The sequence below is a fragment of the Malaya genurostris genome, chromosome 2 (assembly GCF_030247185.1).
Source record: "Malaya genurostris strain Urasoe2022 chromosome 2, Malgen_1.1, whole genome shotgun sequence".
In the NCBI taxonomy this organism is placed as follows: Eukaryota; Metazoa; Arthropoda; class Insecta; order Diptera; family Culicidae; genus Malaya; species Malaya genurostris.
The window spans coordinates 255,480,272-255,496,709 of NC_080571.1; the positions used below are offsets into that span (position 1 = coordinate 255,480,272).

The 16,438-nt window shown below is 37.8% G+C and overlaps 1 protein-coding gene across 2 annotated transcripts in view; it reads right to left on the reverse strand.

The window, feature by feature from the left end:
* LOC131429574 (protein borderless) overlaps positions 1-11,881 on the reverse strand; it is a 35,414-nt gene extending 23,533 nt beyond the window's left edge. For both annotated transcript variants that reach the window (XM_058593788.1, XM_058593787.1), the window contains exon 1: positions 11,054-11,881. In XM_058593788.1, the coding sequence (XP_058449771.1) occupies positions 11,054-11,272 (219 nt within the window). In that variant the 5' untranslated portion in view covers positions 11,273-11,881. The remainder of the gene's footprint in view (positions 1-11,053) is intronic.
* Between the last annotated feature and the right edge of the window lie 4,557 nt (positions 11,882-16,438).

The window sequence follows — 16,438 nt, forward strand, 5'->3', positions numbered from 1 at the left end:
ACTGTCATTTGTGCATAACAAAAACCGACACACGTAATAATAACCTTTCGGAATGATCCGGATGATGAAGTACAGAAATTAATTGAAACTGTCATCGTGACACATTTCCCGGAGCAATCTACAGTAGTTCCAGCCGTCGTGAATGGTACCGATATAATGCACACTGCAAATACACGTCAGACCCATCTTTCCTCCCACCCTTTTTCCCACGCTGATCGCGATAGACAACCATGCATAGCTAGATACGATGCCATGGGCCTGCAGCATCAGTCATAAGTGAAATTCGCACGTGTTCCACCATTGGCAGTAACGACTATTTGGCTTTACTACCGTCGGTGGGAGGCAAAATTTCTGTGGATCTCCGTGCGTGTGTTTGTATTTGTGTAACAGTACTATGCACTAACAATAAGTTTATTAAATAATATCGAGATGAAGATAGATCGGAAAGCCAACTAGGGAGAACTGTTAAACCCAGTCATTTGAGGCTGGCGATGAGTTTGCCCTGCTTCATTGATAAAATGATGAATGGAAACCGTGGCGTTCATTTCGATTGTAAAAACATTTTCATGCCATCATGATTTATATTCAACCATTGTCTAGCAGATTTCAATATCCCCATTTCTGGTTTTAAAATTCTTTCGAAGTGTCAGATAAAGTAGAGCTCATGGATTATTCAATATTGAGATCGAATCAAAGCTTATTCAATTCACAAACAAAAAGTTGGCCATCGAGGGTTACACAGGGGATGTTGAATCATTTTCATTAAGCGTTGAAATCATTCATTACTTCATAACATGCTTCACTTTTTTTGAACTTTTTCAGATTTTTCTCGTCACATTGAGACTTGTTTGTAGCGTCAGTAAAACCTATACAATCCGCAATGCAGCCTAGGCACAAATTTCATGCACCATTGTTTTTTCCAGATGTGGTTCAAACAGTTGATTACAATGTATCATTGTGTACATTGGGTCTGATGCACGGAAAGACCGAAATCAGCATTTTGGCGAAAAAATTAGTTGATTTTCTGATTTTAGTTAGTTATTTTTGAGACAACTAAAAAAATCTTACTTTTGCTAATTTAGATTTTTTAATTCTCATTCCCTTAATAATAATAAAATATTTGTTGAAATGGCCATTTTTTTAGTTGAATTCACCAATTAAACGTGCTGTCATTTCATAGCTAAGGCAAACTTTTTTAGTTGAATTAGAAAAATAAAACGTTGTTTTCAACCAACATAAGTGGTTGAATTGACTTCTGCAATTAGCAGCTATATGGCGCACTGTCACCGAAAAAACGTTAACACCGTTATGACTACTAGCCACTAGATGGCACACTACTACCGAAAAAAATTTCAGTCGCGGTTGTCTTTTCTATATTGGCAGGAAGTAATACACCGGACGTCGTAGCCCGGAAGGTTGGAAGATACAAAAAAACATCATTTGCCATATACAATTAAAGTGCAACATTCCAAACTCACTTCACTGTTCCGCGAGAAAACATTCTTACTCACAATCGCTTCAAATGCGCACATATTCTGAATAAATACACTTTCCACTAAGAGTTTACGTCATTTTTACATATCGGTTTAGAAATTTATATATTGATATATCGTAACACATGCGAAAAACATCAAAACAATTTGCAAGCAGTTTCAACAAGGCTGTCTTTTTTAGCTTTTTAATGGATTGTTTTGCTTTAACACTTCTCGTGAGTATTTGGCTAAAAATTTGTTAATAAAACCAAATTCATTTCTGTTTTCTTTGTGCTGTCTTTCAGAAACGATGGTGTTTCTGAAACACAGCAAATTTCAAATTTTCTGATTTTAAACACAAAATTAGTTGTCAATGAAAATGTCGTGTTGGATTGATATATGTGATTGAAATATTTGTGTCCAGGATGTTCGCCAACTAAACACATTCTTTAGAAATAAGACTTTTTTTTTCATTCAGTAATAGCCGTTCAACCGAGAAGGTTGTGTATAGAAGCGTACAGTTTAATAACGCTGGTTAGTTTACACGCGTTAAATACGACAACGGTTGAACTACAGGTAGAGACCTGTTGGCAGCAGCCGTTAAAACGTAAAATCGTGCTGCATAAGAGAGCCCTAGTGCTGGGCCAAGCTGGTGAAGGAAACAACAAAGGGCGTTTCCCAAGCTCTACCCAGGCCACAATATACAGCCACAATTGCTGAGCAGGAGAGTGCAAAGGCACATCGAAGAAGAAGAGTGCAAAGGCACACAGAAGCAGGAGAGTGCAAAAGCACATCGGTGCGAAGGCACTTCGGTGCAGAAGCATATCGGTGCGGAGCACAAGGAAGAAGGAGACAAGACAACTCGGTCTTTCCACTGCCATACAACACGCAGGTATACACCGGTGACCTGCGCTGGTTGCAGCTGGCGAAGACAAAAGTAAATCGGAAATCGAGTGGTGCTGGATGTCAGGTAGCAGTAGCATCACATCCAACAATCAGCATCCAACAAGAACATCTAGAGCAACGAGGATCTACACGGCAGTGCAACGGAGATAGACAACAATTTCAAGGTAGAAGTTTTTTCTTTTCCTTTTGATTGAGTACTGTGTAGTGTTGGTTTCAAATTTTATTTTAAAGTTTAGTTAAAAATTTTAATGTAATGGATGAATCCATGGACGTAAATCCTAGCATGAATCCGATACCCCCACGAACGAAAAAATATCAGGAGAGCTCTTCTGGGCCTTGGATAGTCTTTTTCAGACGTATATCAAAGCCATTAAACATTTACCAAATTTCTAAAGGTTTGACATCACGATACTCTTCAATCAAAGAGATCATAAAAGTAAATAACGATAAAATTCGTGTTGTGGTAAATAATTTGAAACACGCGAATGATATTGTCTCTTCGGAACATTTCATTAAAGAGTATAAAGTTTACATACCCTCCAAAGATGTCGAAATTGACGGTGTTGTTACCGAAGCGAGTCTTTCGGTAGATGATTTACTCAAGCATGGTGTTGGTCGTTTCAAGAACTCTATGCTTGAGGGTGTGAAAATACTGGAGTGCAAACAACTGTACTCAGTAGTTTATGAAGAGGGAAAAAAAGTTTATCGCCCATCAGACTCGTTTCGAGTGACATTTGCCGGATCTGCGTTGCCGTCCCATGTCTATGTCGATAAAATTCGCCTCCCTGTTCGGCTTTTTGTTCCAAATGTAATGAATTGTACGAACTGCAAAAAATTCGGACACACAGCTACTTACTGTAGCAATAAACCAAAATGTATTAAGTGTGAAGGACCTCATAAAGATAATGATTGCAACAAGGAAATTGAAAAATGTATTTATTGTGGGGAAAGTCCTCATGAGGATATTTCAGTATGCACTGCATTTAAAGTGCACAAAGACAAAATTAAGCTTTCTTTAAAAGCACGGTCTAAGCGCACATATGCAGAAATGCTTAAAACGGTCATTGATGTCCCCCCTTTGGAAACCGAAAACGGGTTTTCAAATCTAGAGGAAACAGAGGACTCTGACTCTGACGAAAATAGTGAAGGTAATTCGTTTATCACTACCCAAGGGTCAGTTAAGAGAAAGAAGTCTTCTTCCAAATTACCAAAAAAGACACCTAAAGTTTCATCTTCAAAAAAAGATCCCCGTGTTAAACAAAAAAAGTCAAAACCAAAGACTGTGCCTCCTGGTTTGTCAAATTCACAAACCAATCCAGGATCTAGCACAGAAAAAGGTAATAATCCTGTGGGCTCCATTTCACAGCCACCAACAGGATTACTGAAGTTTTCGGAAATTGTTGAATGGATTTTCTCAGCATTCAATATATCTGAACCCTTAAAGACCCTCATAATGGCATTCCTTCCAATAGCTAGAAATTTTTTGAAGCAGTTATCAGCTCAATGGCCAATTGTCTCAGGTTTTGTATCTTTTGATGGATAATTTATCACCCGCCGCAAATGATACAATCACTGTCCTGCAGTGGAATTGTCGAAGCATCATGCCAAAACTTGATTCATTTAAAATTTTATTGTATAGTCAAAAATGTGATGTATTTGCTTTATGCGAAACATGGCTTACTTCAAACATAGCTTTAAATTTTAATGATTTTAACATTATACGTCTCGATAGAGACTCTCCGTATGGTGGAGTGCTTTTAGGAATTAAGAAATGTTATTCCTTTTATAGATTAAACATTCCTTCGACTTCTAGTATAGAAGTTGTTGCTTGTCAAATAAACATTAAAGGAAAGGACATTTGCATTGCTTCGGTATATATTCCTCCAAGAGCTCAAGTTGGACAACGACAGCTTAATGAAATTATCGAAGCCCTTCCTGCTCCACGTTTGATTTTAGGAGATTTCAATTCGCACGGAATGATGTGGGGTTCCGTTTACAATGATAGCAGATCATCTCTAATATATAATATTTGCGACAATTTTAGCATGACGGTACTAAATATGGGTAGCATGACACGGATCCCAAGACCTCCGGCACGTCCAAGTGCATTAGATTTATCTCTTTGTTCGACTTCAATTCGACTAGATTGCACCTGGAAAGTATTTCCTGATTTACATGGTAGCGATCATTTACCAATCATCATCTCAATTAGCAGTAACAAAGGCATTGCTAATTCAGTTAATATTCCATATGATTTGACAAAAAATATTGACTGGATTAAATACCAAAATAATATTTCAAGTGTCTTAACTTCAATGGAAGAGCTCCCCCCACTTGAAGAATATGACTTCCTCGTTTGTTCGATTCTGGAGGCCGCAGAACAAGCCCAAACCAAACGATTTCTTGGTCCATCGTCTAACAGAAGGCCTCCAAACCCTTGGTGGGACAAAGAGTGTTCAGATGCTAAGCACGCGAAACAAAATGCTTTCAAGACGTTTTTAAAACGAGGAGGAGGAACTCCTCAGAATTTTGAAAATTTCTTGACTTTAGAAACCAAGTACAAGAGCATACTTCGGGCCAAGAAATGTAGCTATTGGAGACATTTTGTCGAAGGTTTGTCAAGAGAAACCTCAATGAGCACTCTTTGGAATACGGCCAGACGAATGAGGAATCGTAACGTGGGCAATGAGAGTGATGAATACTCGAACCGATGGATATTTGACTTTGCTAGGAAAGTTTGCCCAGATTCTGTTCCTACGCAAAGCATTATACGGGAATCTCCTCCAAATAATGGTTTTATTAATAACCCATTTTCAATGATAGAATTTTCTATAGCACTCTTGTCTTGTAACAATAACGCCCCTGGGTTGGACAGAATCAAATTCAACTTGGTGAAGAATCTGCCCGACCTCGCAAAAAGACGTTTGTTGGAATTGTTCAACAAGTTTCTTGAGCAAAATATTGTTCCGCCTGACTGGAGACAAGTGAAAGTTATCGCCATTCAAAAGCCGGGGAAACCAGCTTCCAATCACAACTCATATAGACCCATTGCGATGTTGTCCTGCATCAGAAAATTGTTCGAAAAAATTATTCTACGACGTCTCGACACTTGGGTCGAGACGAACGGTTTGTTGTCAGATACTCAGTTTGGCTTCCGTAGAAATAAAGGGACGAATGATTGCCTTGCATTACTTTCGTCTGACATCCAAATTGCCTTCGCTCAAAAGCAACAAATGGCATCTGTATTTTTAGACATTAAAGGAGCATTTGATTCAGTTTCCATTGATGTTCTTTCAGACAAGCTCCACCAACATGGACTTCCAGCGGTTATAAATAATTATTTGCACAACCTTTTGTCAGAGAAGTGCATGTATTTTTCACATGGCGATTTGGCAACATTCAGAATTAGCTACATGGGTCTCCCGCAAGGCTCATGCCTCAGTCCGCTCCTCTATAATTTTTACGTGAATGACATTGACAGCTGTCTAGTAACCCCATGTACACTAAGACAATTGGCAGATGATGGCGTGGTTTCAGTTACTGGACCCAAAGCTATTGATCTGCATAAACCATTGCAAGATACCTTAGATAACTTGTCCGTTTGGGCTGTTCATCTTGGTATCGAATTCTCTGCGGAGAAAACAGAGTTAGTCGTCTTCTCAAGAAAGCATGATCCCGCGCAGCTTCAGCTCCATATGATGGGAAGAATGATCCAACAGGTTTTAACTTTTAAATACCTCGGGGTGTGGTTCGATTCCAAATGCACGTGGGGAGAACACATTAGGTATCTGATAACGAAATGCCAACAAAGAGTAAATTTTCTTCGAACAATAACAGGATCTTGGTGGGGTTCTCATCCGCAAGATCTAATAAAATTGTATCAAACAACGATACTTTCAGTGATGGAATATGGATGCGTTTGTTTTCGTTCCGCTGCAAACTCTCATTTTATCAAACTTGAGCGAATTCAGTACCGTTGTTTGCGAATTGCCTTAGGCTGCATGCATTCAACACATACAATGAGTCTTGAAGTTCTGGCGGGAGTTCTTCCATTAAAAGATCGATTTTGGGAGCTTTCATCACGCCTGCTAATAAGATGTGAGGTGCTGAATCCCATGGTAATTAATAATTTCGAACGACTAGTCGAGCTTCGATCTCAAACAAAATTTATGACAGTATATTTTAACCATATGTCACAGGAAATCAACCCTTCAAGATATATTCCTATCCGTGTCAGCATCCTAAGTGCCCCTGACTCAACTTTATTTTTCGATACATCCATGCAGCGTGAAGTGCGTGGAATCCCGGATCATCTACGCTCGACGGAAATCCCAAAAATATTTTTAAGTAAGTTCAGGCATATTGACTCTGAGAAAATGTTTTACACGGACGGATCGCGAATTGAAGAAGCGACAGGGTTTGGTATGTTCAACAATAATGTTTCGGCCTCATTTAGGCTTCAAGAACCTGCATCTGTTTATATAGCAGAGCTAGCAGCAGTTCATTATAGTTTGAGTGTAATCGTCACATTATCTCCAAACCATTATTTCCTCTTCACAGATAGTCTGAGTGCAATTGAAGCCATTCGCTCAATCGCTGCTGGCAAAAATGAACCGTTTTTCTTGGGTAAAATAAAACAGTGTCTGAACGACATATTGAATAATAATTATCTAATCACTATAGTCTGGGTCCCGGCTCATTGCTCCATTCCAGGCAATGAAAGAGCCGATAATTTAGCCAAACGTGGTGCTATTGAGGGTGAAATTTATGAGCGACCGATTGCTTTCAACGAATTCAATAGTTCGTCTCGCCAAAGAACACTTGCCAGCTGGCAAGCATCTTGGGATAGAGATGATCTGGGTCGGTGGATGCACTCAATTATTCCGAAAATATCGACAAAGGCATGGTTCAGGGGACTGGATGTGAGTAGGGATTTCATTCGTGTGGTGTCCAGACTCATGTCCAATCACTACACGTTAGATGCACATCTCCTTCGAATTGGGCTCTCCGAGACTAATCATTGTGCTTGCGGAGAAGGTTATCGGGATATTGATCATGTCGTTTGGACATGCGTGGAGTATCGTGATGTCAGATCTCAACTAATAAATTCTTTGCGTACCCAAGATAGACTATCCAATATCCCAGTTCGAGACATTCTTGCTTGTCGTGACCTTTCATACATGAAACTTATTTATCATTTCATAAAGAAAATTGGAGTTTCAATTTAATAAAGGCCCCTTTTAAGACTTAGCTCTGATCCCAGCTGCGTCCATGAGTTCAACCAATAGCTAAATTAGAATAAAAATTATGTAATGATACAAACAAACTCGAAACAGTTTATGAAATTATCAACAAAATGTCTGAAAATAACAGCTTATTTTATAATTTATAGAAGTTAATCGTTTGGTTCAAATAATATTTCCGAGTAGATTTCATAATTAATGACGAGTTACCTAAGATGATATTTAAGCTATAAGAGAATATGTTTTAATAAATTCAAAACGTTGTGACTATGTTAGAATTAAATTAGGATAAGAATGTTATGTAAAAGTGATGCTACGGCGAAGAAAAACTTATGTAAACTGCCTTAAGAAATAAACGTATTTATGGAAAAAAAAAAGACTTTTTTCAGCGTAGTAAATTCTCAATTTTAACTAATTTCATAGTTATTTTGGAAATTTTGTTGATCAAATTAACTAATTCAAAAACAGTAATACGAATTAGGCGCAGAGCTAATTTCGGTTTTTCATTAAAATCGGAAATATTTCCTCGGGAAAGAATACGTGTACAAAAAGTACACTATTATCAGGCATTTTACTGAGTCAGTTGGCGAAAATGGAAGGTCAGCGGACCCAAAGAAATCCTCCAAACTTTACCCAGGGTAAACTCGCTTGTGAGGAATTCTAGGAACCGGCAAAAGTCTGGCTGCATTTCGGCTGCTGTCAAAATTGACCAGGCGAAATTACGTGATTCTCTCGCTCGACGCGTCTTGCTTATTCCCACTCCAATCTTTTTGTTGTTCGACTTCATTTGATATTTGATATTGCACGTACATACGAAAATATATTCAAAACGGTTTTGGCAGCCATGTATGACAAGAATCCGGTAGAAACAGAACCGTTATTAACCGCTAGACAAAGTTCTCTGCGCGAAACGGTTTTTGCATTGTTGCAAGACTCTTGCCGAAATTTTGACAGAATGCTAGCCATAAAACTTTGGCAGACTTAGCCCGTCTTCTGCGGGAGAATCTGCCCACCGCGTGCAAGTGAGGACTTGTTGAAGCTTCTTGGCCCTGATAAAGAATTATTTGAAGCAACATGATACGGCAGTTGAACATCATTTCAACTTGCGAAAGACACTCGAAAAAGGTATTCAAGATCGTTGACAAACAAATTGTGCAGAAGCTAATGAATACCGTTAAACTAGAAATCCGGTCTTTGACGTACGTTTTAACGGATCTTGGAAATGTAGACTCAGTTATGAAAGAATAAAATAGAAAATATAAACGTAAAATTTACTTATGAAGCAAGCTTGTATTTTTATTCTTCGTTGGAGCTAGCATACATTAATAAGGTAATGTTTTTGGACTAACAACGTTTTGCGGAAGCCTAACAGATCATAGCCGATCTTCCAAAATATTTTCACTAATAGCATCATTTCAAAACGTAATTATTTTAATCGTAGCTCTAACTTTAAGATCTTTGTTTTGAAAAGTACTTCAAAATAGTTTGAAGGATTCAATTATGTTCTACATTACTAAAAGTTTCTTTTGCCTAATAGTAAAAATTGTTTTATTTTTTCAGCATTTTATTTACACACAAAAAATGACTACTGCTTTAGTATATTTTTCATTACTAATATTGACGTTTCTTTATCGACTGACGTGTCAAAGAAAATGAGTGATGACTTACTGTCTATCATCTGACAATCACAATTTGGATGTTTTGGTATCTCAAGGTTGTCGGATTACTCTATGGTAAACTGCTAATGCACTGATAAGTCGAAGACGAATATTAAAAAATGACTTCCACTTGCTTGACTTGACTCATAGTCACATAAACGAGGTCAAGCCTTGTGTAATCCACCCGTTGTCCGTGTCTACTTAAAACTAGGAACGATCTTTTAGTTAAGTCTGAGATCCCGTTGCTTGTTACATACGAAATTATTTTCTTCATTGTTTGAATTTTACACTACTTTAGCAACTGTAGCTTCACTGAAAGTAAAATAAATACACACAAATGAACCGAATGTTAAGAAATTTTGACAGATGATATCTGAAGGGTGCGCTAGAGGCATTTAAATTAGTGACACCATCTATCTGTCAATCTGTAAACTTATTGACCCATGAGTTAAGTCTCGCTTCTCAACACAGCTTTTTAAAGCAAGGAGTCACTCTAAGCCCATATAACTTTTAGTTAACTTGACTACAGAGTTAGGTCTTATCAATCCTTCTTTGAATACTTGTAGAGTTCAATCACACAGAAAGACTGACTGAAGACTGACTGCTTGTCAACGAGCAAAGATTTAAGCCAAGTAGTTATACATCATTTCTATTGGAAATGAAAATTTTACATACATACGTAATCAGAGATCGGATTTTTCGAATTACGTGATTATTTAATAATCGAGTATAATTTTTAAGCTAATCGATTCAATTCTTATAGATTATCTGGGTTATTAATTACTCGATTAATTATTCGATTATTGTTGTTAAACTTCTCAAATTATTCGATTAGTTTAATTTTATTTTTTTTTTTCGCCCTAACCGTAATTCCTCATTGTATGTTGGCAAACACAAACTACAACGTTTGTCGGTGGCTTTATATCATATCCAAAAACCATAAAATAAACCCATAAAACCAGACAGCAAATGTCACGTGCTAGAACTACATATCAGCTAGTTCATATTCCAAGCATTAGGGAAAGCTGAACTGCTCAGTGACGACAGACGCAATAAACAGCCTAAAATATTCCCATCCCGCAAACGATGGTTGGAAATAGGTCGACAACTGTGTATAATAGTAATTGTGGCATGTAATGCTTATCCTATTGCTTTAAGTTATAAGTTCTCCAAATTCAAGAGTTCGAAGATTACTACAGCAATGTGATTGTCATCTGCACAGCCCACACATTTGTACTGTTTCACTTCTGTCTACGAATAAAAATATATTTCAATTACAATTCCTAGAAGATACAAAAAAATAGATCCTGCTGATTCTCTGTGAATCAGTTTCAATGAATAAAAAAAACTAACTTTCAGAGAAACATTCAGTATTCCCTACACCCACAAGGCGACATTGAAACATTTTTCATTAAACACCGTGTTCCTGTCCGACACAAAATTTATCTATAATGCAAGGTGCACACGCCATAGGGCACCGCGGATAAAACAATCGCGTGTACCTCCCATAATAGATTTGACCTTAAACTCGGTCTAGTTATTAGAGCGAACACGGACTTCCAACACATGAAAAGCTAGTAGATGTATTAGCATAGCAGTGCAACGCGATCCCGATGCCCTAACTGCAATTACTGCAAGCATCATCGACCGCTGTTGATAACATTTTCAACCTCGACCCTGTATGCATCCCAACATCAGCAAGCGTATGCTCGATAAGTTTATGTTTACATCGATCAGTATCTAAATCCTCCGCGCATCTAACTAAATAACTTACATCTTTGTTCCAGTGCAAAACATACGGTATCGGGTCGTTTTTAGGAAAATCCACCGGGCAGTTCAATATTACATAGGAGCCGACTTTGGCTTCCATATAAGTGGGTGGTCGATCCTCCAGATATCCGAGAGTAGCTGTAATTCCGAATACAGCAATGACGATCAATGCCGGTTGAAGAACCCCTCTCAACCCTTTCGTTGGTTGATCGAATCCAATCATGATCGCTGATTGTGATGGCTACTCACTAACGGGCTTCTTTGAACACAAGTTTATCTGGTGATAGATTTCCGGTCAAACATATTCAGAACACTAATCGGATTAAGTGATGAATGTAAGTTTTATCGCAATTGATTATCTGTTTAGCTTGAACTGACTAACGTCAACACTCAGGCAGTTTTTCGAAGAGCGTTTAATTGACGAAACGTAAAATTAATAATTAAATTCATTTCTTAACACTTAGATCAGTGTTTCTCACTTATTCCAGCACTATACAAAGATATATCCAAATTGATATCCACTCTGATTCTCTTCAATTGTTTGGTAGCAAACTAACTTCACTTGCAAAACGACGCAATAAATGATCTTTCACGAATTTCAAAGTGCCTTCTAACTACGCTTCAATAATGAAGCAATGAAGAAACATGTGTCCGACTTATGTTATGAAATGATCATGTTCACCGAATATCTCAAGCTAAACTAGTACAGTTCGAAGTTGGGAAGACTCGTGGCGTTACGATCCCGATCGCTTATTTCGGAATGATTCTTGTCGCGTGGCTGATCTGCTACTGATGGCTGGTAATCCGCGAGTCACGGGTCAGCTGCAGCACTGCTGTGCTCTGATGCTCGGATGCTACCGCAGTACTAGTTAACTACTACCAATTGCGATAAACGCTACACACACTGGGCGAATAGAGCGAGAAGATACCCTGCACGCGTGATCTACACCAATCATCAAGCCGTCCGTTTCACGTTCGGCACGGCCGCGGATATCAGAGGTTGTTGAAAGTATTTGCCGTGAGCAGAGAAAAAAAACTTTCGGAAAGGAAATTCGAATAAGTGCCGGCAGTATGCTCCCTCTTACATTCCTAGAGCTCTTCCAAAATTATGATGCACTTGATTATGGTTGCGAAAATGAGGAAGTTGAATCTTGTCACGCAATTTGAGTTTAGTTCTAGGAAATAAACTTTTAACCTTGAGACAGTATTCGACTAAACTGAAATGGAATATTCAAGGTGCATTGAACTGAACTGAATATCTCTAAACGTTAAATTTACAGTATTTTGTGTTCAATCCGTATTAATTTATTTGGGTTTTGTCCCATACATTTTGAGTATTAAGGAAGTGTGTCAGATAAATATGAGAATTTATGACTTCTGGTCAGTAAACGTCAAAGTTTTTTTTTCATATCAAACTAACTTGAAATAATAAGATGCGAAAGAATATGAAAACTATAGAGCCATAGTACTCAAGGAAAAGCAAGAATGTGAAGACAAATTGCGGAAAGGTAAGACGTGACAAGAGTCATTTGACCAAGCAAAATACTACTCGTAACTAAACTTTCTACCAGATGAGTCGAACACAGGTATCTCATCGATGAACTCTGAACGATTTACTCAAAACATGATTTTTAAATACTCCTGCCATGATATCTCGAAAACTATTGGATTTGTTCTGCTCAAATTTCTACAGCATCTTCATCACATTTGCAGCTTATAAAGAATTCAGAATTCGGCTGCTTTAGTTTATGTGTTAGGATTTATACAAACCTCAGAAAAGATAAAGGATTGAACTTTTTTCTTTGAAGTATTCTTAAAAAAATATTTTTATATTTATTGCCTTTCTTATATAGAAAGGCATTGGAATCACAGTAAAAATCGACTTTTTAATTCGACTCAGCTCGCCGAACTGAGCAAATGTCTGTATCCGTGTGTGTATGTGTGTATGTATTTAACAAAAATAAGCACTCACTTTTCTCGGAAATGGCTGAATCGATTTTTACAAACTTATATTCAAATGAAAGGTCTTTTAGTCCCATAGCCTGATATTGAGTTTCATCCCAATCCGACTTTCGGTTCCGGAGATACAAGGTGATATGCACCAAAAAAAGGAAAAAAATGCACTCACATTTTTCAGAGATGACTGATCCAATTTTTATTTACTTAGAATTAAATGAAAGGTCTTATGGTCTCATATCCTGCTATTGAATGTTATTTGAATCCGACGTCCGGTTCCGAAGATACAGAGTAATATGTGAAAATTAGAGAAAACCTAATTTTCTCGGAAACGGCTCAACTGATTTTCACAAACTGAGATTCAAATGATAGTGACTATAGTCTTATAGTTTTCTAGAAATTTCTAGAACATTCTATCTAGATACGACTCCGGTTTCGGAACTAAAGCGTGATAAGTTAAAACTTACTGATTTCATGAGTATTTTTTCACGAGCGGTGGTCAAAAACAGGTACAAATTCGATAAAATTAAAACATAAATTCGGAAAGAAAGAATTTTTATCCGTACTTTGGTGACTCGACGTTGTCACGCAGTGAGATTTTCACTTGTAGTCCAGTGAAAAGAAAATCCGTTGGACTATATACAAAAATTTATATAGCAATAGCAATATAGTCCAACCAGAAGTAGAAGAAGAAGAAGAAGAAGAAAATGGAACGGTTACGAATGTCTGCTACTGGTGCGTTATATTGGTAAAAGACGGTGCTGCGGTTGATTAAAGTTTTAGCTATTTTATGATAAGTGCGACCGAAAGGAGCCCCGACCTGGAATAATTCGTAGTGTCAGTAGGATCGTAGCACCAGCCATGCAATGGTTCTGTACACTCTGAATCGGCTGCGAAGTCTGTTGAAACAGAATGTCAAATTCCACTACAGGAATGTAATACCAAGGCTTTGCTTTTTGCCACCGAAAGAATGTCAATGAATTGAAATTTATTTGAGAAAAATAAACATACATGGGAATTTCAAGCTTCGCGACGTAAATGCAATTTTTACGACCGGTAGTGCAGTAGTGCCGGTGGTGTAGTGATGTCAACAAGAACAATAATAACAATCCTACTACATGTTTTATGCTGCTGATTCATGCTACTTAGCTTGACTTAAATATATGCAAAAGCAACAGCAACGCAGGTTCGCTTCGTTTGTTAGATTTCGTTTAATTGGTTTAATCGAAATAGAGCATGAGATAGTAAGTCTAGGTTTAACTAGGTTCAAAACTGTTCTAATTTGATATTTGTTGCTGACCCGGGTTGGCGGTTCAATGTATAGGGCGCTGGTCTTACAAACCAGTTGTCGTAACACATGGATCAATAAGTCCCGAGACTAACAATGGAAACAACATTTTTTTTGCAAAATTTTTTTTTTTATTCATCAACATAATCACATTTTGGTGATCTTTTTCCCTGGAGCATTTTTTTAAGATCAGCAAAGAGCCAGTAGTCACAGGGGGCTAAATCTGGCGAGTATGGGGGGTGGGGAAGCAGATCAAAGTCCAATTCGTTCAATTTCGCCATTGTTTTCATCGACTTGTGGTAGGGTGCATTTTGTTCCATCGAAAACAATCGCGGCACCCACTTGGAAAAAACCTTTTTCATGCTCAATTTTTCATGAAGGATAGTAAATACACTTCCATATGATATCTGTGTCATCTCAGCAATCTCACGGAGCTTCACTTTACGATCTTTCATTATTATTTTTGTCACTTCACTGTCGATCTTTCATTATAATTTTTGTCACTTCACTCACATTTTCCGGTGTAACGGCTTCCACAGGTCTACCCGAGCGTTCCGCGTCATTTGTGTCGGTACGACCACGTTTAAACTCGGCGAACCACCGACAAATCGTTGCTTTTGATGGACAAGAGTCCGGATAACATTTTTCAATCCATTGTTCCGCTTGCACGGTGTTTTTACCCATTAAAAAACAATGTTTTATCAAAACACGAACTCGGTTTTTTTTCCATTTTTTGAACAAACTACAAAACGACTTTACTCCAACCTCGATAACTCAGCTGTTTCTGGTCGGATCGACTTAAAATTTTGACCCGTTTCAAGCAAAAGTTAGAACTCTAGCAAGACGTGGTTACTGGTTTACTACGAGCGCCATCTCTGCTTTAGTCTCGGGACTTATTGATCCATGTGTTATGTTCGAGCCCCGACCTGGAAGGATTCGTAGTGTCACTAGAACCGTAGCACTAGCCATGCAATGGTTCTGTACACTTTGAATCGGCTGCGAAGTCTGTTGAAACAGAAGGTCAAATTCCACTACAGGAATGTAATACCAAGGCTTTGCTTTGCTGACAATCGAACCAACTTTGGCTATTCCGGTCATCTGAATCCGTTTTCGGAAGTATTGAAAATAATGATCAAAAGATGGAAAAAAGATCTACTCACTTTTTTTCAAGATAACCAAATCGATTTTCACAAACTTGTAGATTCAAAGAAAAAGTCTTATAGTTTCATGCGGAATTCCTAAATTTGTTTTTGCGAATTCCACAGTAATATTTATGATGATATGAGTAATATGAGAAAGGCATCATTACACCACTAGGTGGATTAGAACAGGTTTTATTACTTTATTTTAGTTTCGAACAGTGTTTCGAGTACCATGAATAAAATGATTTATTGGTGTCAGGTACACAAAATAGCCAGAAACATGGCAGCAGTGGAGTATCTCTTTTTATTGTTTTTCTGATGATCGGTTCTACTCCGGATATATTTAAATTTCCAAATATTGTAAATATATGCAAAATAGATATGTTTTTCGAATAAAATATCCCCACAATAGGCTTAACGATGGTCGTCAAACTAACGTGACGCCCTTAAGACTGAACTCGCATGAAATGGCACACTTTTCTTTTGTGTAGAACTTTTTATTGTATGGATAAACTGGTAAAATTTCAACACAATCTGTCAAGTGATTATTGAGGCAGCCCTAACTAAAATAACATTGAAAAAAATGATGGCCGCGGACTTCAAATATTCAGATCAATCCCACATATGGATTGTGATACAGTTGGGAATCGACAACTATGAAAATCGTTCAAGGAGTTCCAGACAGTTTGGTCAATTTATATTCCATAAAACATTAATTTTTTTTTGCTGGCCAACGTTCCGAAAGTTCATTTGATCGTCTTTCATTTCTCAAACCTAGCACAAAAAAATATTAAATACCTATACAACCTGGGGCACCATGAGACCTCGCGAACAATTACAAAATTTTCTATGGCGTAAAAATGCGCAGGATTATTGCTTCGACTTGAAAACATTTTCAGTCATTTTCAGAAAATAGACGTGGTGGTTCGAATCCAACCTCCAAAGGATGGTCCGAAGTCGACCCCCACGATTTCGGACTTTCAAGATTTTTCCGGCTGTGTTT